Source organism: Oryzias latipes, chromosome 17, assembly GCF_002234675.1.
Source record: "Oryzias latipes chromosome 17, ASM223467v1".
In the NCBI taxonomy this organism is placed as follows: Eukaryota; Metazoa; Chordata; class Actinopteri; order Beloniformes; family Adrianichthyidae; genus Oryzias; species Oryzias latipes.
In genome coordinates this window covers 26,454,737-26,476,311 of record NC_019875.2, presented here as the reverse complement: position 1 = coordinate 26,476,311, position 21,575 = coordinate 26,454,737, and the positions used below count along the sequence as shown (strand labels likewise).

Sequence of the window (21,575 nt, the reverse complement as noted above, 5' to 3'; positions counted from 1 at the left end):
TTTTCTTTCTCTGCCCACAAACATGACCGAAATGTGTCCAGTTTCCACATGTAGGTCAACAGCATCGGTGGTGGTGGTTGTTAACTCAGGTCACAACCAAACCAACAAAAGTTCTGTTTACATGTTTGGTTGGGTTTTGTTCATACAACAGATGCCCCTCCTTACACTGCATTTTACTTTGGCGTTTAATCACTGAATTGCGCCCCCTTGTGGTTGCATTTTTTTTTTCAAATTAGTTTGTGGATGTGTTAAGCTTTTATTTTAAATTGTTGTGTAAGACTTGTGTTCTTTTATAAAAAATAAAAAAAAACTGGCTTTCTGTGATTGTTTCAAAAAAATACCGTAAGTATTTTTTTTATTTGTTAATATTCTGTATTTGTGCAGCTGAGTTGCTACTGACCTTTTGATACAAAGTAAAAAATTCAAATCTAAAAATATATAGAATATTTGATTGAAATAATTTAAATCAGGATGCTGTGCACACTTGCACACTTAATTTAAGTGTTTACGTCTTAAACAGGCAGAGCCCAGATGTAGCTTTATCGCAAAATATTTACTTATACAAATCATGTTCTATATTTATTTATAAATTTAGTTCAATGCAGTCAAAGGTGCATTTTTTATGTCATTTTATTTTTATTTTATTTTTTATTGTCTCACGCTGATGTGATCAGCCTGTGAAATCTGAATCGACTATCTAACCTGGGTTCTTTCTCGGTAATCGACTTGTAAGGCTGCTTGTAGTTTTAACGGAATGTCGATAGTTTCACTTCAAGGAAATCCCGGAAGTCCGCGGAAGTGGCCGTCGTTTGAATTAAAGAACACCTGGAATAGAAGGTCACCTTTTAATTTTATTCTGTGGTGATGTCATTGAATGAGAAGTATGGCGGTTATAGTGTAGTTTCATTATTTCAAGTTTTTGCTGTCAAGAAAAGTTGTACTTGTTTACTTCCGGACGCCCCGAAACTTGAAGGCGCTCGCTTGTTTTGCCTCCTTTGGCTTTCGACGTGACCTGAAAGTTCCGGGAGGTTGAATTTGTGTCATTTCATGCTTAATTTCAACGTTTTGGTTTGTTTTCTACGAAGAGTGTTAGCCGGTCGTGTGTGTGGGAGCCTCGGCGTGTCCAGGTCTGTAAAGTTCTCGCAGGGATGGCCTCCGCGCCGCAAACCTCACTTCACATGAGGCCGACGGATCTGATTAAAAGAGAGCCGCTGGATTACGGAGGCTTCGGGGAAGTTTATCTGTGCTACCACGCGACCCTCGGCCAGGTGGTCCTGAAGACTTTATACACCGGTCCTCTGCGTAGCGAGTAAGTGTTGGCCTGATTGTCACCATGATCTGGGGGTTTCCCCCTGAACAGAATCCAGTTCTCAGGGATTCAGTTCTTTTATTGGAGCATCTGCATGTGAAAGGACATGACATGTGTGGTAAACAGTGGCAGATGTTCACATAACAATTAATATATATAATAATAATAATGACACTTTAACTACAGTGATTTTATTTCATTTAATCAGTGATTCTGAAATGTACCTCCAAAGAGCTGCCTTTACCAACAAGCAACTTTTATTTTGTTTGTTTGGGTTTTACAGTTAAAGTAATACATATAAGATCTCTATCTTCTGATCCTTTTGGCTTCTCCCCTCATGGGTCGCCACAGCCAGTCTAGGTTTAAACCAAGATCTTCATCTTTACTCAATCCATTAAAGGCCCACACCCATGAAAATAGCATTTGTGGCGTTTTTAACATGTTCCTGTTGTATTTTTTATCACGAAGGAGGACATGTATAAAGAAAATTAACATCAAAAATGCATTCTTTTATTTTTTTATCTAGATAGTTGTCAATCAGGTGTAGCAAAAAGCCGGGATAGGCTCCGGCAGCCCCGTGACCCCGAAAGGGACAAAGCGGTACAGAAAATGAATGAAAAAAGTGTAGCAAAAATAAATACATAGGTAAATAAAGCTATTGGAAAAAGCTTATAGGTGTGATGTAGAACCTACAACAGCAAGCCACAGGCTCCCTGCTCCGCTCTTTTGGATGAAGACAAATAGATCCATGTACGTCTTCCTTTTCCTCGTCTGAGCTGGAATCTGACTCAAAACGGGGCTGTAAGCTAGCGGGAGAATATGTAAGCACAGAGCTCTGTTATGGGTGACGGGAAGAGGGGCCGGGGCTGCACCAAACCTATAGTCCTGCTCACAACTCAGAGGTGAATTTTTAAGAACTACTGCTCCTCTGCAGAAACTATGTCCTAGAAAACGGTACATTTATCATGAAAAGACCACTGGGGACCCTTGGAGAATAGATCAAAAGATGACCAGACATCGACACTGAGCTTGTTTCTGGGTTTTATCCATGCTCATCAAAACAAACCTCAACATCTCCACCTCTGCGTCACGTCTTTATCTCTCTTTAAAGTCAGACCCCTCCTTAAAAAAAAAAAAAAACCTTCAAAAAAGAAAAAAAAGAACGTCGCTTTTATTAAAACTTCTGTAAATCAGAATCTGTTCTGCACTGAGAACTTCAACAACAAAATCAGGATTTCTGTGATAATTTTACTTTTCTGCAGTCATGTACTGTATAATCATAATCATTCTTAGTTTATGAGAAGAAACAAATTGGCTAACTGGTGCAGTGATTATCTTTTTATTTTCTGCTTTTTACTTATTTCAGTTTTTATTTGACCATTTATTTCTTATTTCATTGTTACGTTCATGCTGATGACAGAATACTTGGACAGTTTGTGTTAAAAAGCACTGAAGTGCATCATAGCGTTTCCATAACTTGTGAGTCTTAAACAGTGACATTTAATGTTAAAGGTTTGAGTGCGTAATCATTCTAAACAGCAGTAATGTTGCGCTTTCACTTGCAAACTGTGACTTAAAAAAATAAAAACAGGAAAACTGGAATAAGACTGAATCAGTTAAATTATGGTTTTGATCACTTATAATAATGAAGATTATTTTGGACCCTGCCGTTAAGACACAGGGGTGGGATGTTGTCTTTTCTTCATGCATCCTCTTTATAAATGGTCTTTTTCCAGAGAAAGTAAAAGGTCGCTGCTGGAGGAGGGGAGCATCATGGCAAGTCTGAACCATGAGCGTGTGGTCAAGCTGCTGGGTGTGGTCATGGAGGACAGGGACTGCTCTCTGGTTCTGGAACTTCTCCCTCGGGGCAACCTGTTAGTCATGCTGGAGACGGTACGTAGGCTTTTACATTTACTGTACAGCTGAAAAGTTGAAGCTAAATCATTAAAAAACTTGTGTCATTTTCTGGGACATAGTTTATGCATTAAAAATTCATCTGAGTTGTGGGCAGGACTGTTGGTGCGGAGCCACCCCGACACCTCTTCCCGTCACCCATAACTGAGAGCTTTCTGTTTACATGCTCTCCTGCTAGCTTACAGCCCAAAACACCCGCAACCCAACATGACTGGCGGAACAAAAAATGCTCCTGATTCACAGCGATTTGGAAAAGGAAATACTCAGAAGCGTAATTTTCTTCATGTGTCAACAACATGTTAAAAACACCAAACACACCATTTTTCATTATAGTCTGTCTTTAAATCAGACTCCAAATGACCCCAGTCTATATAGATGACTGTCTTCTGGCAAAAAAGGGCTATTGACGTGACGTTGATTGGCTAATGACGTGAAGGGAAGTATCCGATTGGTCAGATGTATAAACGGCTGAATTTGATCCTTCAACACTTCAAGCTGCCTTGAGATTATTTCATAATTGCATTTTCTGATATTGCAATAATGGCAAATGTTTGATTTATTGTGCAGGCTTAGTTTACTTAAATGATTCTGAAACCCAATAAACCTGGTTCACTCAGCGCTCCGTCTTCTTAGGTCAAGGTGCCCATTTCCATCAAAGGCAGAATCATCCTCGAGGTTCTGGAAGGGATGATATACCTTACAGAGAAACGTGTCATTCACAAGGACATCAAGCCAGAAAACATCTTAGTGGATAAGGATTTTCACATCAAGGTAATGAAAAAAACTTAAGTCATAATAACGCCTAGCTTATTAATTCATTCATTTCCAGACACTAAATATTTCTTTTTAGATTGCAGACCTCGGCCTGGCCACCTGCCAAACATGGAGCAAACTCACAAAGGAGGAATCTCGCAGGAAAAGCCGTAGTGGACAGACATCCGGGGCTAGAGGTGCCGGCACGCTAAGCTACATGGCCCCGGAGCACCTGAGGAGCATCCACACCCCCTCCACTGAGAAGTCCGACGTTTACAGTTTTGGAATCGTAGTCTGGGTCATTCTAACGGGGGAGGAGCCATACGCCAGTGAGCTTTGAGATCCGTACACACGTTCAAAAGCTTTTTCCAGCATGAACGTTGAAGTTGCGGGTCCCCTGCTGCACCTTTTTATAAAACAAGCAACCGAAAATGTTTCTGTGCAGACGCGAGGAGTGAAGACCAAATAAGCCGGTGTGTTCGTGACGGAGACCGACCGGCAGAGGACCTCATTCCTGAAGACACACCTTCAGAGGTGGTTCAGCTTATGAAGCGGTGCTGGAGCGACAATCCAGAGGAGCGACCTTCATTTAAAGGCACGCGTCTCTTTGTGACAGACGCAACATGCAGTTGTTAAAACAGTGGAGTTAGTTTTTTTATGGCTCCAAAAGGATAGACGGACTTCTTGAAAGACACTACTCACAATAAGTTTGGGATATTGTTACTAACATGACTTGTTTTCCTATATCGTCACAATTTTGATGAAATATGTAAAAGTTCCCTATGATATTACTACTACCGTATTTTCCGGACTATAAGTCGCACCGGAGTATAAGTCGCACCAGCCCAAAAATGCATTATAAAGTAGAAAAAAACACAGATAAGTCGCACTGGACTATAAGTCGCATTTTAACTTTCACAACCTTATATGACACAATCAAAGCAGACTGTTTATCTAATAATTTCACAGTAATTTATTCTCATGCATACTTATTTATTTATTCCTTTCATGAAGCATCATTGGCCAACTAATACTCTGTTTTCATCCTGTATTTGTAGAAACAGTTTTTACTTTTATTGCATTTCTGAATCTATGAAATCATTGGAAAATAGAATATTATGTTGTTAGCCTTCAAGATCTTACTGTAAAAAAAAGTTTGCTGATTCTCTGAGTCACTTAACATCCTCTTAACACTTAACATACCTCATACAACAAATTGACCCAGGAACATCATCTCTGTTCCTCACAAATGCACATAACAGGAGGGTTAACAATGTATTTATTTCAATTTATTTCTAATATAAGTCGCTGCGCCGTATAAGTCGCACCCCTTGCCAAACTATGAAAAAAAGTGCGACTTATAGTCCGGAAAATACGGTACTAATAATAATAATAATACCATTTTCATTAGTTTTATATTTATTACCACAAATTAAGACCATAATAACAATGGCCCAGAATAACAAATATCAACTATTTCCACCATGACAGCTTGACAGTGACTCGTCACGAGCCTCATAATACGGTTCTGAGGAAAAGCCTTCCACTCCTTTACGAGTGCTACATCCAGTTCTGCCAGGTCACTGGGTGTGGAATACGATCGTCCCAGATGTGAGCGTTGGGGTTCAGGTCGAGGCTCATTGCTGGACAACCCATATGAGGACCTGCCACTTCCTTAAGTTGAACTGTGACAATTCTGGCACGATGTGGTGGAGCACCAGCAGCCATGAACAGAAATTTGGGGGGGTTGCAGGTAGAATTGGGGGATGATGGTGAGCTCTATGGTTTTGAGGTAATTACGTGCAATGACTAATGATGCTTGCTCAGACAGACTGATGCAGCTCCTCTATCATGTCGACCTCTGCGTATCGCTCACCTCACCCTCTCCAGCAACGCTGACGACCAGCAATTCTGTGTGAGGTGACCCGACACTCATGAGTGAACAGGGCAGCAGACCATTGCTGGATTGTCCAAGTCACATGGTCTCGCACTGCAAATGTTCACGGCGGTGTCTTGGTGTCAGTAGAGTCACCTGCAACAGTAGGCAGGTATTATAGTCAAGGCGGTGGAGCTGGTTGGGAATGGTTTGTCTGGAAACCCTAGTCCCCCCATCACATCTGGTAAATGGGCTTGCAGCTGTGCGGCGTTTGCTAAACCGTGTTGGAGGTCAGAGGTCCTTAGGTTCTGCTCATGGTTGCGGTCTGTCACTGGGTCTGTCCTGAACTCTGCCAGTAGTCTGCTGATGACACTTTGAGACAACCTCACCTGCAAAATCTGACCACCGACTACTAACCTGAATGCACGCTATGGCCAGGTGCCGCTGCTCGTTTGTTAAGTGACACTATGTGTTCATGGCTGTTTGAATGACCTCCTGACAAAAATCAGCTTTTTCTGTTTAAATAGATGCCCCATTGAAAAGGTTTTCCTTTTAGAATTGTTTGCTTTTGGTCCCTATGAGTAATCCACTGAGTTTTTCACAATATCCTTAACTTATTGTGAGTAGTGTAACTTCTCGCAATTACTCTAACTTTTCTTTTTATCTTTTTTTGCAGAAGCCTACGACATTTTCTGTCCTTTTTATGCCAAAAATCTGGAACCCCATATAGAGAACGATTTACAGGATCTGAAGGTGAATCCTTTGAGAGCAACCATTTAGGTTTAGCTTGAACAGAATTTATTTTTAACATTTAGTTTTTTTTTTTTTTTTAGTTTGGAGATCATCACAAGCAATTACTGCGTTAAATATATGAATGTATTTTCTTTTCTTTTTGCAGGAAAACTATGAGGGCCCAATGACACTTGTTGAGAAGATGAAATTACTGTCTGTGAGACATGACAGCTTTTTGACAAACGAGCAAGGTTGGTCTAAGTTTTATTCCAAACAAATCCTTGAAAAAACATGGTGAAAAAGTTAACATCTTTTAATTCCGTTAGATTCCCCTGCTCCTTTGGTGAGTTCAGATACAAATGTTTCGGTACCAGTTGAAGCCAGCATCGAGGATCTCCATGTCATCAACTATAAACCATTGGGGGATTCCATTCAAGCAGATGCCAGACAACCTTCAGAGCTGGAGGAGAAGCTGGGTCGAGAGCTTTATTACCACATACATGGCAGCTATAACTCTGACATGCATCCCCCGGCCGCCAGCAGCTACTACAACAATGCCCCAAATCACCTATTGCAAAACCACGTCAGTCCCTTGGATCAAAGTGGGAGGCCGCCGGCAAGAGACACGTCCTCCGTCCATTCCTGGACTAAAGAGCCGGTGCAGCCGACCGGTTCAGACCAGCTTTTCTTTCCTCTGAACCCAGTGAATCCCAGTTCTATGGCCTCACCAACGCCGACCCATTTAAATGCCTCTGCCAGTATGTCCTCTCTGCAGCAGGTTAACCAGCATTTACACCCCCATTTAGACCGCCAGCAGTCCTGGCCAGTTTACCCGGTTCCTGATACCTTTGTTCCTGATATGAATGCTAGTGGCTGTGGGACCCCGTCTAAAGGTTTCCAACCACAGGAGCCAGGTACACAAAAACGCACTCGAATACTTCCATCTGCTTGGGGACAGTGACTTTACATGTACCTTCTGCAGGACCCCTGTTCATTCAGAACGCCAGTGGGATCCAAATCGGAAACAACAACACTCTGAGTATCAGAGCCTTTGACAACCCCGTTTCTTCACAGTGTGTGTCTGGAAGCAGCTTGTCTCCCATCCAAGAAGGCCTTTTAAAATACGGTCAGTTCCTTTTTTTTTGTGGATTCACACACTATACTTGTGTGTTAAAGTTTAGAAAAAGTTAGATTTATAATTATTATTATTAATAATTATTATAATTTGTGGTTGCCGATTTAATTCATTGTCAATTCAAAAAATTGATGTCAAGATTTGAGTAAAGACATTAATTCTCTTTATAGATGTCCTCCATCGTGAGAAAAATGCTAAACGTGTTAAAAAGCACAATTTTCAGAGTGTGTCTTTAAGTGTTTATTAATGGCTAAAATGGGAATTTAAAGATATTGAGATCACCACTAAATTACATGTTTTTGAAAGTTGAAAATAATTTTGATGCCTAAATACAAATTGTTTTTTAATATTTGTGTAAAATTTTGACATAAAACTTCTGTCTTTATTTGTATAGTCAACGTTAAAATGAAAGCAAAAAAAAATAATGATAATTTTTTGTTACATTTTTAAGCTAAAGGAGCCTTTTTTATTTAAATAAACAGGTCTGTAGTTTTAGTTCACCATAAAAAAATGGAGAATGCAAACAGGAGGAGCTCCCTCTGCTGGACAAAAGGTGCTATTGCTCTTTTCTGAGAAGAAGTTGTTGGTTGAAACTTAAAAATGCTTATCATTTATCTATTAATGTTTTTGGTATATGAATTAGATCAGTGCAATACCATTCAGAAATGGTAAGATATATTATTTTATGAAATAAAATAATTTACTGATTAGTTTTGGCAGTCAAATCCAACAATTGTACAGCCTTTTCCAGAGTAGTTGTAGCTTTTTCCATTTTTGCCATATGATGCACTTAATTATTTACACTGGTTTTTTTATTGTTTTTAATGTTTTTAGAGGACCAAGCCGTGACAGAGGAGCACCTGTATTTGCTGACAGAGAACATAGGGAACAGCTGGAAGCGCTGTGCCCGTCGGTTGGGTCTAAAGGATGTGGAAATCCAGACCATAGAGCACGATTACTACCGCGACGGCCTGCCGGAGATGGTCCACCAGATGCTGGAGCGCTGGAAAATGAAGGAGGGATCCATTGGCTGCACCGTTGGAAAACTTTGCAGAGCTCTGGATGGAAACATTAAAGTAGATGTCATTCAGAAGATACTGGACATGTGCGGTCTTTCTCACGTGGCCTAAACCTCTGGCGCTCTTCAGTTTGCCTCATTTACTTCTAACCAAGTTGGACAAATGTATTGAGGCCTTTTATCCTATATATGTGACTTAAATGTTGCCACAAATCAAGCCTGGCTCAGAATAACCACACCATATCCTTCAGTCCACAGTATTACAGATTTCATTCTATGTGTGCCATCACGTGACCCGTACAGGGCCAAAACCTCAGGTATGGAAATGGTATGTTTTGACTTCATTTGATCAAAACATTAAAAGACGTAAACAGTCAGCAAATATGTGCAGTTTTAACAGAATCAGAAGAATACAAAATGTCAGTAGGTAACATGAACGAACATTAATGAATTTTTGTAATGACGTATTGCTGGGGTGTCTGTGGTCATACTGTAAAAAATCCATGTTTTTTAGCTTTAAAAAAACAAACCTGCTTTTGTACTTTGAGAGTTTTATGAATATCAGTGTTGGATCTTCTGTGCAGACGCCACTTTGTCTTCTACCTTATGAGTTGCTTTACCTTATGACGGTCTGACTGATTTTATTTTATTTACTCATGTGACTTCCAATCTGTACAATTCTGTGATTTTCTCTTGTAAGGTAAACTTCTTGAACTTTGTGGTTCTCTCTTTTGGACAATCCAAATAAACGCAGAACCAACATCTCTTCCGTATTTCTCTGCTCTTTCTCAAATCTGGCTGCCTGCAGATGCGTCCTGATCGCTTTACTCCGTGTCTGGGCTCAAAAGCACACACCTCATCTTCAGACCAATCTTTTTAGTCTTTCTGAGGGACACAAAATGAGAAAAGAAAACATTGTTTTCTGAAAAATCCTCAAGGGCTGACACTGAACGAAGATTAAAACTACATTTTAGCACAACATTCGTTAGATTTAAACACAAGGTGAGTAAATACCTCCTTTGAAAATCAAACTTTTCTTTTTTTAATTCTTCCAAGTCTAAACAAACAGAACCCATGGAATCTACGCAAGATTTATGGTCACAAATCGGCAGGATTTCAGTTCTCTTAACAATAAATAAAGGTTTTAATGACTCAAAACAGGCGAGTATATTTGTGTGGCAAAATAAAGTTGGACAAAAACAAAACATTTCATTTAATTGGGACAGAATGTTTGTGCAAATGTGAAATCAGCCAATTTTTAGTATCTTATTTTACAAGTTGAAAGACCTTTAAAAACTCAGAATTTTGGTAATTTTTTTTAGGTTCCACAAAATAAATAACCAATTTGACCAACAAATCCCTTTTTGTGTGTGTACGTAACCCATCCTGAATTTGCTCGATTTGTAGAATCTTTTCTTGTCTGCCAACATAAAACAGTTTTTTTATTTTATTCATCTGGAGGTGAAATAAGTCAAATTTTTTGTTTTGCTCATCATGACTTATTTGAGGTTTCATGATAGGAGAGACAGTTGAGGACCCTCAAAAGCTTGAATAATTAAGAAAAAAAAAATCAGTGCACGAGATGACTAAACCCTTAAAGTCCCAGACAGTGACATGAAATGTGTACAAGTGGGAAAAATAATTAAAATCTGGATGTTTATGTGACTGAAGAAACAGCTTCAGATCTGCAGCTTTCAAGAGGAAACGGTGGCTAAGGGGCCATCGGAAGGTCATTGCAAACAGTTTTTTAAGAAAAACGTCTCATTTTTATCATCAACACCATGCTGTTGGTATGAAAGATCAAGAAAACCTTGTCAGCAAAAGAGAAAACAGAAGTTTTTTTTATTTTTATATAAAATAATTGTTTTTTTAAGAAAAAGCATTTACTAGTATCCGTATTTTTACTTTGCAGTTTAATATTTTCCTGTATTTTAAAGTCTTTTTTCCTTTGATAATTACATTTCTTAATGGATCAAATACAGTTATGTTAGGAAAAAACTAGTAAAACTCAAAGTTACCTTGACTTTATTTTAAAAAGAGTGCAAATGTTGCTGGGGCATAAAGTTTGTGCCTTCATTCCCATTTTTAACACTTTTAAACAATATTGCAGAAAAATGAGCAGATTTGACAGAAAAAAATCTACAAAATGAATAATGACAATTAAAATAAAGAAGCTTATAATATTGTTTTCCAGTCCGCATGATCAGTTCCAAGCCTCTTGGCTGGGCCTTGGAATCATCTCCAAGGTAATGTGGAAGTTGTTTGTTTCTGTCGTCCTTACTGTGGCCATCAGGGACTTCCTGGAGGAATCTCCTTCACTAGTCTGCTTCTGCCTTTGCGAAACTGGCGTTTCTTGATCCACTGATGGGTCCCTGTTAGCTGCCTTGCCATTGCCAGCACACATTGCTGGGTAGTGTCTGAAGCAGGTGAACGTATCCTCACACCTCTGACAGCTCTGACCTTCTATCGTCATTATAGGTGGAGAGACGGATGAAGGGAAGCGGCTGGTTTGTCGGTGAGTTGTGCCAAGTCCAACCCTGATGTTTATCTTTCTGCAGCATTTAGTTTGGCCCTTGGGCCAGAGGCAGCCCTTCAGATAGTTATGGTAAAGTTCTCCCACATCTCTCCACATTATCCTACGGAAATTGGGTCTCAGCAGCAGGTTGATAATTGGGTTGTAAATGGTGGAGGACTTGGCGAACATGGCTGGCACGGCAAACGCAAGTGGGGGGATGTTGTCAATTTGTCCAAAGGCAGCCCACATGGAAACCATAGCGTAGGGACTCCAGGCAGCAAAGAAACCGATGCAGACGGCCACACTTAGCTTCAAAAAGAAAAGAAAAAAAGCTCTTTGAAAATGTTGTATAGTTGTTAAAAATATAAACTTTATTCATTTATAATAAATATAAAAATAAACAAAACATTTTTGTTACTTGCCTAAAAATAACAAGTTAAAAAAGTTGAACAAAAAAGCTCAGGAGAGCCAAAAATTATATATAAAATTCTGAGGCAATAAAGAGCTAAAGGCTACAACGAAATATTAAAAAAAAGATCTATACTGTTAATTGTAGATAAGTGCTTTAAACAATGATAGCTAAAACTTGCAGAATACTAAATTAGCTAAATAAAAGTTCATATTTAAATAAAAATATGACAAAAAAGTTTTGAATTACCAAATTTGTAACAGGTTTTTTTTTAAGTGTTAAAACACAAAAGACGATAAGACACATTTGTGCTAAAAATGTAGTGACATCAAAACTGCCTTTAAATCATCATAAATTCTTATTTACCTACCAGACTAAAACTTTTTTTATTAATTTGTAAAAAATATTTTAAACTTAGCTTTTTTATTTTATTAAAAATATAGATATTGATTTAAGAGGGTGATTTTATGTAAAGTAAAATCCTAAATTTCAAACAATATTTCAAAGAATGGCAAAAGCACATTTTATTAGTTTTTTTCATCGCACTAAATATCCCAACTGTAAACTTTTTCCGGCCAAACATGCTTCATTGGTAGTTTTGTATTTTTATATAACATTTCATTTAGCTCAAATAATAAAATGATATCTGTGAAAAAAGTTTATTTTCTGAAACAAAAAAAAACAAAAAAAACAATCCAACAATAAAAAAAAAGCTTTTTTTTTTAGAAATGTCACAATGAGTCTGTATTTTATCTTTTAATTCATGGTTTTATTTAATTTGCAAATCCTAAAACTGATTTTTTTTTAAATAATTGGTTTAACAAGATGTGAGCAGCTGAAATAAACCTCATAAAGCTGCATTTTGTCAGATAAACAACCCTTGCAGAACATTCATTTTAAGGTTCTATTTACCTTCCTATTATACTTGTTTAAAAGTTAAATATTAAAGGCATTTACAAATTCAGTGTCTCAGAGCAGTCACATGTGTTGATGTATGTTTGACAGACTTTTCCTGCATGTACTACCTATGTAGCCTATAACGTTTATATCGCGTAGACGACATATCACGTTTAAATGACGTAATTGACGGACAACTAATAATTGCATTTAAACAATAATCAAACTGTTCATGTTTTATGTTGTGTGGTTTATTCGTACTTCTTCCGTGGTTTTAACGTGGTTCATTAGCGAAGTGATGCATCTGTAAAAATTTCACATAAAGAACTTCTCACTTTCTATGTTTATTCACGTATCACCAATTTTTATCCCTGCAACATGTGCGGAATGTATGTAGTGGCTTTCTCACCTTTGGTTAAAGATATGTGCAGATATGTGAACCAACTCCTGGAGAACTGAATCTGGTGCAACTGCAAAGTGTTTTGGTCTGACCTCACCATCGCTGTCTACAAACAGTCAATTCCTAATGAAAAAAAAAAAAAAGATTCATAACTAGTTGCTAGAAAAGCTCTGAGATGGGCGGAGCGTTGGCCGAAAAAATTCTTTCAATGCAGTTTCAGCTGCGTAGTTATTCGTCCCAACAAAGGATTCCACATTGAAGCTGGGAGGGATTGCAAGCCCAAATTAAGGACGATGCCTCTCAAAGTGCATTCTTGCAGGTATCGATTAGTTGTTTTTTTTGCATTAACTTAAAATACAAATGGGCGTTTTGACATTTCTTTTGTTTGATTTAAAAAAAAAAACTGAGGAACGCTAAAAGCTTGAATAAATTCAAATTCAGGCTGAAGGCATGTCAAGTCCTTCATTACTAATTTAGAAATTGCTGTAGTTTGCAAAACAAATGTCAGTATTTGTATTTATTTATTTAAGGGACAATGCATACAAACGGTGTAGAGTACTCTAAAAGTAATGAGACACTGTAAATATGCAGGATTGATAGAAATAAAATAATAAACATAACTTCTTTTATTTTTTTACCCACCTTAGATTGGACATGGCCTTTAAGCTACATGAAAGTTGTTCTAAGTTTAGTTGATTGTTTGTACACATTTAAAACGCAACAAGAAAACCTTTAAAAGGTAATTAAGTGCAGGGAGAGGCAAAAACTTAAAAGGCTTATTTAAGGCCTTCACCTATTGCAACTCAAAAATATACTGTAGAATATACATAAGAAAATAATAAAATCAACGAGAAGTCACAAGTACTAAAATAAGTTTGACAAAAAATAAAGAAACAGTATCAAGGAAATTCAATTAGTTAATAATATGTGACCAATATAAATGTGACAGTGTATATTCTCTATTTGACGTTCTTCAATGATATTTGTAAACTCTATTCCTACCTTAACTATAATTGTTTGAATGCTGCTCATGTGCGTCTCCCTGGATGAATGCTGCTCCATGGTTTTCCGGGATGCTTGCACGGTGACCAGAATGCCCATGTAGGACGCGACAATAATGCAGCACGGAAGGATGTAGCAGAAGATGAAGAGTGCCACAGTGTAGGAGCGCGCTGTGGCCTGTTGGTTGGACAGGCGCCAGTCAATGCAGCAGGCGGTTCCGTAGGGTTCTGGCCCATACTCTCCCCAGTGAACCAGAGGGGAGCAGGCAAACAACAGGGCATAGAGCCATGCGCAGGCAATGAGCAGCCGGCCGTGAAAAGAGTTAAACCTGTTCCCTGTAAAACAGATAAGGTCCATATTTAACATTTTTCAATCATTTAACAAAGCTACTCTAATTTAGCAATTTGTCTGCCTTTAGTTCCTAAATATTTTAGTTAAGCCATAAAAGTATAAAACAAGTTTAGTCAGAAACCTTAGAATCTTAGGTTATTTTTCTTCCACTGGACTTCAAGGCTAATTAGAAGGAGTGGCTGAATTTTCTATGAGCTTTGAAGCTGTCTGTTAGTTTTGACACAAAAATGTGTCTTTATGACCAGCAGGTGAGCAAATTAACTAGTTCTAAGCTCTTTGAATTTTACTTCCATTTGTACTTTCCTTGTCTGAGCATCCTGGTGCAATCGTGCTTTAAAAAGTCTTTGTAACTTGCATGTTAAGCAGCTTTAATACACGTTTTATATATGCAGATTCCCTTTTTTATACAGACATTTCTATCTTATAGTCTAGAAATGGGGGGGGGGGGGAGAGAAATTCAGTAGCCTATTTTATGATAAAAAATTTAAAAAGGACACTATTCACAAAGTTAATATACTATAGCAACTTCCTACTTTTGATTTTAGGACCAGATAAGGTATTTATTGAATGTTTAGCAATATGTTGGAATAGAATATCTGTATTTCTATAGCACTTTTCTTAGAACAAATCACAAATTGCCTTTACAAAAGGAGCATAAAATCATAAAAAAAACACAAAGTAGTAATATAATCCCATGATAATAATAAAAACGGTAAACATAGTAGAACAAGGAATAAAATCAACTAAAAGCTCTCCTGAATAAACACATCTTGACTTTTACTCATGTTCAATAGCTTTTATGTTACGACAGAACAACAGCCCAAAAAATTATTTTTCAAAGTAGCAAGACTTTGACAAGAGGTTTTAACTAATTCTGTGTCATTCAAAATCCTTTTGTATGACGGAGAGTTAGGGCCACTACATAAAATAAAAAAAATTAATAAATTTACAAGACTAAAGTCTTAAAATTATAAGATAGACAACATTTTGCATGTATAAACCTGTAGATAGATGATCAAGTTATATATTTGTATCAAATTATGAGGCAAAAAGTTGTTTAGTGAAAAAAATAAAAACAAAAAAGAACCAAATTAGTGTCTAAGGCTCTGAGGATTTATCCATCTACGGTCGAGCTTATCCCACCAGACATGATAAAGACATCATCTGCTCAGAGCCTAACCGCCGAAAGACTATGGACTACTTCATGCACATTTTTGTATCTCAAATAAATCTTCATTTGCATTTCTGAGATCTCTCCTTATTGAATAATTCTATGAGTTTATTCTAGTAAAATTACGACTTTTCACAATCCTACATCTTTATTTTTGTAAATTGTTGACTTTTTTTCTCATAATTTTGTCACTTTTTTTTTTTTTGGGCCCAATACTGCATCGTACTTGCTTGTCGTCAGTTACTTTGAGTTATTTTTATGCTTTTTAACTCAAATTTATGGGCCAAGTTACCAGTTGGGCTTCATTGACCTATAGTTATCATTTAAATGTTCCTTTTTAATAAGTAATTTTGGTTCTGTTTGTCCACAGAGCTAAAAGTTGTCTGCTCTGTTGTTGTAGGTTAATTGTTTAAGCCCGCAGGTCTCTGGTTCTTCATTTGGTCTCTGTTATCTTTTTATTTTTTTTAAGTAAAAGGCCTCATTTTTCATTTTTTTTGGCTCAGATCCAGTTTTCCCTTTACCGATGTGGAAATCAGTGAAAGCTGCTTCACAGTGACGACACCTAAAGGAGTTTGCTGAAAGCTGAACAGGCCTGAATACAAAGGCCTGAAACTGTATTCAGTCTGAAAGCACAACACTGATTATTAATTATTAATCAGTGGTTATGAGATAGAATTTGAGAGGCTTTGTAAATAAATATTGCATATATTGCCTTGAGTCCAAATAAAAGGCCTGATTCCAGTGTACTAAGCAGCATCCCAAGTGCTTTTGCTTTTCCCTTATCAAAGAAGCATTGAGGTGAAGTTCTTTCTTGTGGGTTATTTTAAAGGATGTGATGGTTCATTGTGTTCAGAAATGCCTTCTTACCATAAAGAGGGTAACAGACTTTCACAAAGCACACCATGCTCAGCAGGGTCAGAGTGGTGAGACTGCAGAGGCCAAACAACATGCCGCAGAACGCGTACACGAAGCACACTGTTCTTCCATACAACCACCTGTGTGGGAGTGCCAAGGAGGTGTGAGGAGGACAGCACAGGCAGATCGGTATTTGTACAGCGTATATTCAATAAAAAACATGCTAAAAGTATGACTGATTTTGCAGTAAACATAATAAAGGAGTTAATTCTATGGGAACGTTAAACCTTACCTGTGGTAGAAACTTGAGGTTATCGCCATAGGGTAAAGTGTCAGAGTTAGGCCCAGGTCACTGACTGCCAGGTTGATGATGAACCACTCGGCAGGTTTCAAGAGGTGTTTTTTCTTATACAAGACGTACAATAATGTGCTGTTCCCAAGCAAAGAACATACTCCTGCAGGGATAGACAGATTGTTTTTTTTTTATCCTGGATTAACAAGTAAAACTCTCACTTTCATCAGCATATGAAATAAATAAAACCCTAACCTACGTATAGTCTATATTACTTTTTCCTGATGAAGCATTTCAAAGAACTTTAGGTCGTCTATGTTTGATCTCTGCGCTTGTGCAATGTTTGGTAGAACCCTAAACGTTCGGCGTTCCAACATTCGTGTGCACTCTAGAGTGCATTTGCTGTATATCTCAGATGCATCTGATGGCATCAGTGTGAACCAAAACATACAGATGGTGCCAGTTTACTTGTCTATATCAAGAATAAAATATGAACTTGTAGACCGACTTTAATACAAAATACAGTACTTTATAGGACAACAAAATCCGAACATAAGTTTTTTTTACTGTAAGTTATTGGCATTATACTATGAAATGTGCAAACTACAAAAAAAGATTTAAAAAAAGCACATCAATTATATTTACGAAATTATTTCATGAACTAATAAAAAAGAATCATAAAAAACAAAGATTGATGGAATGAATGAATGCTGTTTTTTGAATGATCATTTCACTCAAGACCCTTAACTTCAGAATTGCTCCTGCTCAGACATTTGGACTTCTACATACGACACAACAAATACAATTTGATTATTGCTTGAAATAGTTTCAGAAATAATCTAATTTACATAATCCCACCCATATGATGTTGCACTAAATTTATTTATTCTAATAATTGCCATAATAAAGTTCTAAATATCAAAGTCAATACTTTTTCAAAGTGCAGATTATTTTTACGTAAAAAAGATATGTGCGTATTCATTATTAGAGAATATTGTAAAATTGCAGAAATCCTTAACATGTAACAAAAACTGAATGCTTTGGTTATCATTAGTAAACATGATGATTACTGGAGTTTTACATTGTTTTTATTTTAGATGAGCAGTCAGCAGATTGTTGGCTTTTTCCTCTCAGATTTTTGCAGACTATACATTTTTAGTGACTTCAAATTTGCTCACAGGTTAGAATGTCAGCTTAGCAGTAGAATATGCATGAAATTACCACCCAGAAGTATTGCTGCGGGTTATACACAGTCCCTTAATTCATTGACTTTCCCTCTGCAACCCATACTTTGTTCACACCTCTCTGCAATAATTGATCTGCAAGAGCATGAAAAACATTTGAGTAGGAGCTTTAAAGTATTGCTTAGTGAGTTTGCTGAGCTGCAAACATTGCCATGCAGAGGATGATTAATTGTTTTTACAGAAAATAATTTTAAAAGATGCAATTTCTTAAAACAGGAAATAGCTCTCAGAGGGTGATATTCAGTAGGTGTGACTTTTCACAGTGCTTGACCCCTCACCAGAGCCAACTGTAGGTGGTCCTACACATCAATATATAAAAGAATCGTGTCCAAGCGTGCACATATGCAACCTGCATTATGTAGAACTGCTGCCGGATTAGGATTTTTTTGGAATGTGGTGCAACTTTATCAGTCTGTTAAAATGTTTGGTCAGCTGCCACTTTTAGTGTCTCCACAGAATGGAGTAAAAAAAAAGTTGAACTGATCCTGGTGCCCCGTGACAGAAGAAAACTCGCACAGCTTCACAGTGTGTCGGCTCACATCCTGCTGTGACTCATCTCCTTTTAAGCAGCAATTGAACTAAACTTGTTCATAGCGTTATTAACTCAGCTGTTCAGAAATAATTTAAAAAAAGGAATTGATTTTGAAATTCTGCAGACTTAGCTTACCAAAGACGGAGTACACCACAGCCACGATTATATCCATTGGCACAGAGATGTTGGAGTGAAATGCCATGTCCTCAGCCTTAAGCCCCATCTAAGATCAGATTTTTGTTTGTTGGTGTGTGAGGCTTTAGCACATGATTATTTACTGTAGAAGTTATTCCATTTTTACATATTGACCATCGTGCAAACCATAGATTTTGTTAGACCAAAAGGAGGCTTTGTAGACCAGAAAACAACCGTTTCCAGAGCCACGTGTGGATTTCATTCATTATTGCGCCTCTTTGGTATTGAAGAGAAATGCACCTAAATTGAATAAATAGCGGGATTGTAGTTTGGATTTTTAATATGTCAAATAACTATTTATGGTAAATGTTTAATCTATCAGAGTGGTTTGTTATTTGAATACCATAAAATCATGCCAATTAGATATTTTTTTGGAAAAAGTAATTCTACACAATGTTGTCATGTTCATATTTGATAGTAAAAGGAGGAAAAAGATAGAAAACATGTTTGACTTTCTTTCATTTTTGCTTTCAAGTAAATCTGCTGCAGCAGGTTGATCTTACTTGACACGATGCATTTTATTTTGAAAGGAAATTTTAAGTGTTGTTGTCAAAAGTGAATACAATAATACAAACATGACATTTACAAAAACGTTAGGACACTGTATGAGAAAAAAGTAGTTCAGTTCTTGGTACCACTAAAACTAAATTTTAGATAACCGTTTTAGAAACTGATCAAAATAATTCTGTTTATGGTGTCTTTAACCTTTTGTACCTTCACCTGTTGGTTTCAACTTAAAATATATTTTCTGGGTAAAAATGTTCACTTTTGTGATTATTACTGTAGTTATAAATAAAATTTGAATTCTGTTCATATTTTTAACTCCAATTCCCTTATAGTAACCACAAGAAAATGTCAGAGTGACCATATAAACAAAGGGCAAAATTGTAGAAATGCATAAAAAAGATGTTTATTTCTTTGGATACTCTTTACCCAGAATCACAAATTTTTCCCCCCAAATTTTTTCAGCCGTAATCCTGCCACAAAGGTAAGATTTTTAAACTGAGAAAATGTATTTTTAGGCTATAAACAAGTTTAGAGTAGAGTTTTTAATGGGAAGATGTGACGTTAAAGGCTACAATTTAGGATAACCTAAAGTTTCTTAAATAGTGTTGAAGAGTTAAGTTCAGAAGTGCACTTTTACGCACAAGACTTAGTGCACTAAAATGTAAGGTGGGAAAACTTGCAGATACTTAAATGAGGTGCTACACAAGCATATCTGGAATTTCACAGAAAAATGTGGAATTAAATTACAGTTTTGAAGGAAATTGAAGAAAATTCCCAAATGCAAGAAGAAGAAAAAAGACATTCAAAAAGTCTATTTTAAAACATACTTTTACATTAAAGTTATTTAGGCGTCCATTGTGTTTTACCTTCTTGGTCCAAACCCTGAAGCGTCTGCTCGAGTCAAAGTCCAGGACGTTCTTCAAATGGAGATGCACCTTCTGAGCATGAGCTCCTCTCTGCGCCGCAGGTTTCGCCTCGGAGCTTCGCGCTTCACCCCAGCATGAGCCTGGATGTCAACGCGCATGCGCCGACGGATTTCATTCTAATGATCTGGAGACCCAGATGCTCCGAACTCCTGGCTGCTCTGATGAACTCATGACGTCATGTTACGGCTTTAATTCATCAGCGCAACTGGGCGGGCTGGTTTTCTCCAGAGGGGGAGCGCTGAGCCAGGCGGGGGGCCGTGAAGCATCGCCCCATTAAACCCCCCTGCCTCTCATTAACATTTTTGTAAATTATCATCCTGCCATGAATTTGTCTTCAGAGTGACATGTCACTGTGATCTGGGGTATTTGTTTCAGTACAAACAGAAATATTTTCATCAATTGTATTGACTGGGAAATTTGACAAATTAAAACACTGATCTGATATTCCTGCACACATCTTAAAAGTTGTTTCAACATAAATTAATAGTAAACTTAATTTCCCTTAAATTATAGTCCAGTTTTATGATTCTTTAAAGACTGAAGTGACAAAATTAAGATGTTTGCATGAGTCTAAACTAAGAGTGGATGAGTCAAATGATAAAAAAAAAAAATTGAAAGTGACCGTTAACCTTAAGTTTCAGATCCACTTGCAGCTTTTTAAGGGTGGCCCACTCTGTTATGCACACAGCAAGCACTGGAGACCAAACGACAAGGAGACATGTCATTCAGGTTTCATTCTGTTTTAAGGTTTAAGTTTTGTAAAAAATCTTGATTGCGTAGATGGTTTCTGGTTTCCTTGGATTCTGGAACCATGAATTGTAACCATTTCAATCATGAAAAGTAAAGATATTAACTTTAGGTCAAACCCCTACATCGTAAATGGAGGTAATTACCAAAAGTATTGACTCACCTTTGACTTGCATATGAACTGAAGTGCCATCCCATTCCTAACCAATAGAGTTCAATATGATGTCCGTCCACCTTTTGCAGCTACATCTCTTCTGGAAAGGCTGTCCACAAGGTTGAAGAGTGTGTTCATAGGATTTTCTGACCATTTTTCCAAAAGCCCATTGGTGAGGTCACACAATGATGTTGGTGGAAGGCCTGACTCTCAGTCTCTGCTCCAATTCATCCCAGAGGTGTTCTATCAGGTTCAAGTCAGGACTGTGCAGGCCAGTCAAGTTCACCCACACCAGACTATCATCCTTGTCTTTATGGACCTTGCTTTGTGCACTGGTGCACTGTCATGTTAGAAGAGGGAGGGGCCCGCTCCAAACTGTTCCCTCAAGGTTGGGAGCATGGAATTGTCCAAAATATTTTGGTATTCTGAAGCAAAGCATTCAGAGTACCTCCTTTCCTTGGAAGTAAGAGGCCAAGCCTAACAACCCCACACCATAATTCCTCCACCAAAGTTCATTCTCGGCACAATGCAGTCCAAAATACACAGTTGTCGTAGCAACCTCCAAACCCAGACTCGTCCATCAGATTGCCAGAAGGGAAAGCTTGACTTGTCACTCCAAAGAGGGCATTTCTACTGTTCTA

General features: G+C 37.6%; 2 protein-coding genes across 5 annotated transcripts; one reads left to right on the top strand and one right to left on the bottom strand.

Annotated features, from left to right (window-relative positions):
* The first annotated feature begins 735 nt into the window (after positions 1 to 735).
* ripk1 (receptor interacting serine/threonine kinase 1) lies at positions 736 to 9,503 on the top strand. Of its 2 annotated transcripts, XM_011486911.3 has the most exons (11): positions 736 to 837; positions 1,086 to 1,309; positions 3,046 to 3,202; positions 3,857 to 3,994; positions 4,074 to 4,305; positions 4,422 to 4,571; positions 6,529 to 6,605; positions 6,751 to 6,835; positions 6,911 to 7,498; positions 7,567 to 7,710; positions 8,554 to 9,503. In XM_011486911.3, exons 2-11 carry the CDS (start codon positions 1,149 to 1,151, stop codon positions 8,847 to 8,849), a joined length of 2,028 nt encoding a protein of 675 aa, XP_011485213.1. In that variant the 5' UTR covers positions 736 to 837; positions 1,086 to 1,148; the 3' UTR covers positions 8,850 to 9,503. The 2 variants fall into 2 exon arrangements, with proteins under 2 accessions (XP_011485213.1, XP_011485212.1); XM_011486910.3 differs by having other exon boundaries at positions 750 to 1,309.
* Positions 9,504 to 9,992: 489 nt separating this feature from the next.
* On the bottom strand, positions 9,993 to 20,794 carry LOC101167486 (opsin-5-like). Of its 3 annotated transcripts, XR_002875156.1 has the most exons (7): positions 19,974 to 20,794; positions 18,541 to 18,628; positions 16,630 to 16,792; positions 16,350 to 16,477; positions 13,961 to 14,295; positions 12,968 to 13,081; positions 11,481 to 11,561 (listed from the first exon to the last, which is right to left on the bottom strand). XR_002875156.1 is itself a non-coding variant. In XM_004079373.4 (6 exons), the coding sequence occupies exons 2-6, from the start codon at positions 18,626 to 18,628 to the stop codon at positions 10,941 to 10,943; spliced, it is 1,335 nt and encodes a 444-aa protein (XP_004079421.1). In that variant the 5' UTR covers positions 19,974 to 20,794; the 3' UTR covers positions 9,993 to 10,940. The 3 variants fall into 3 exon arrangements, 2 of the variants coding, with proteins under 2 accessions (XP_004079421.1, XP_023821313.1); XM_004079373.4 differs by lacking the exon at positions 12,968 to 13,081 and having other exon boundaries at positions 9,993 to 11,561; XM_023965545.1 differs by lacking the exon at positions 11,481 to 11,561 and having other exon boundaries at positions 12,417 to 13,081.
* Between the last annotated feature and the right edge of the window lie 781 nt (positions 20,795 to 21,575).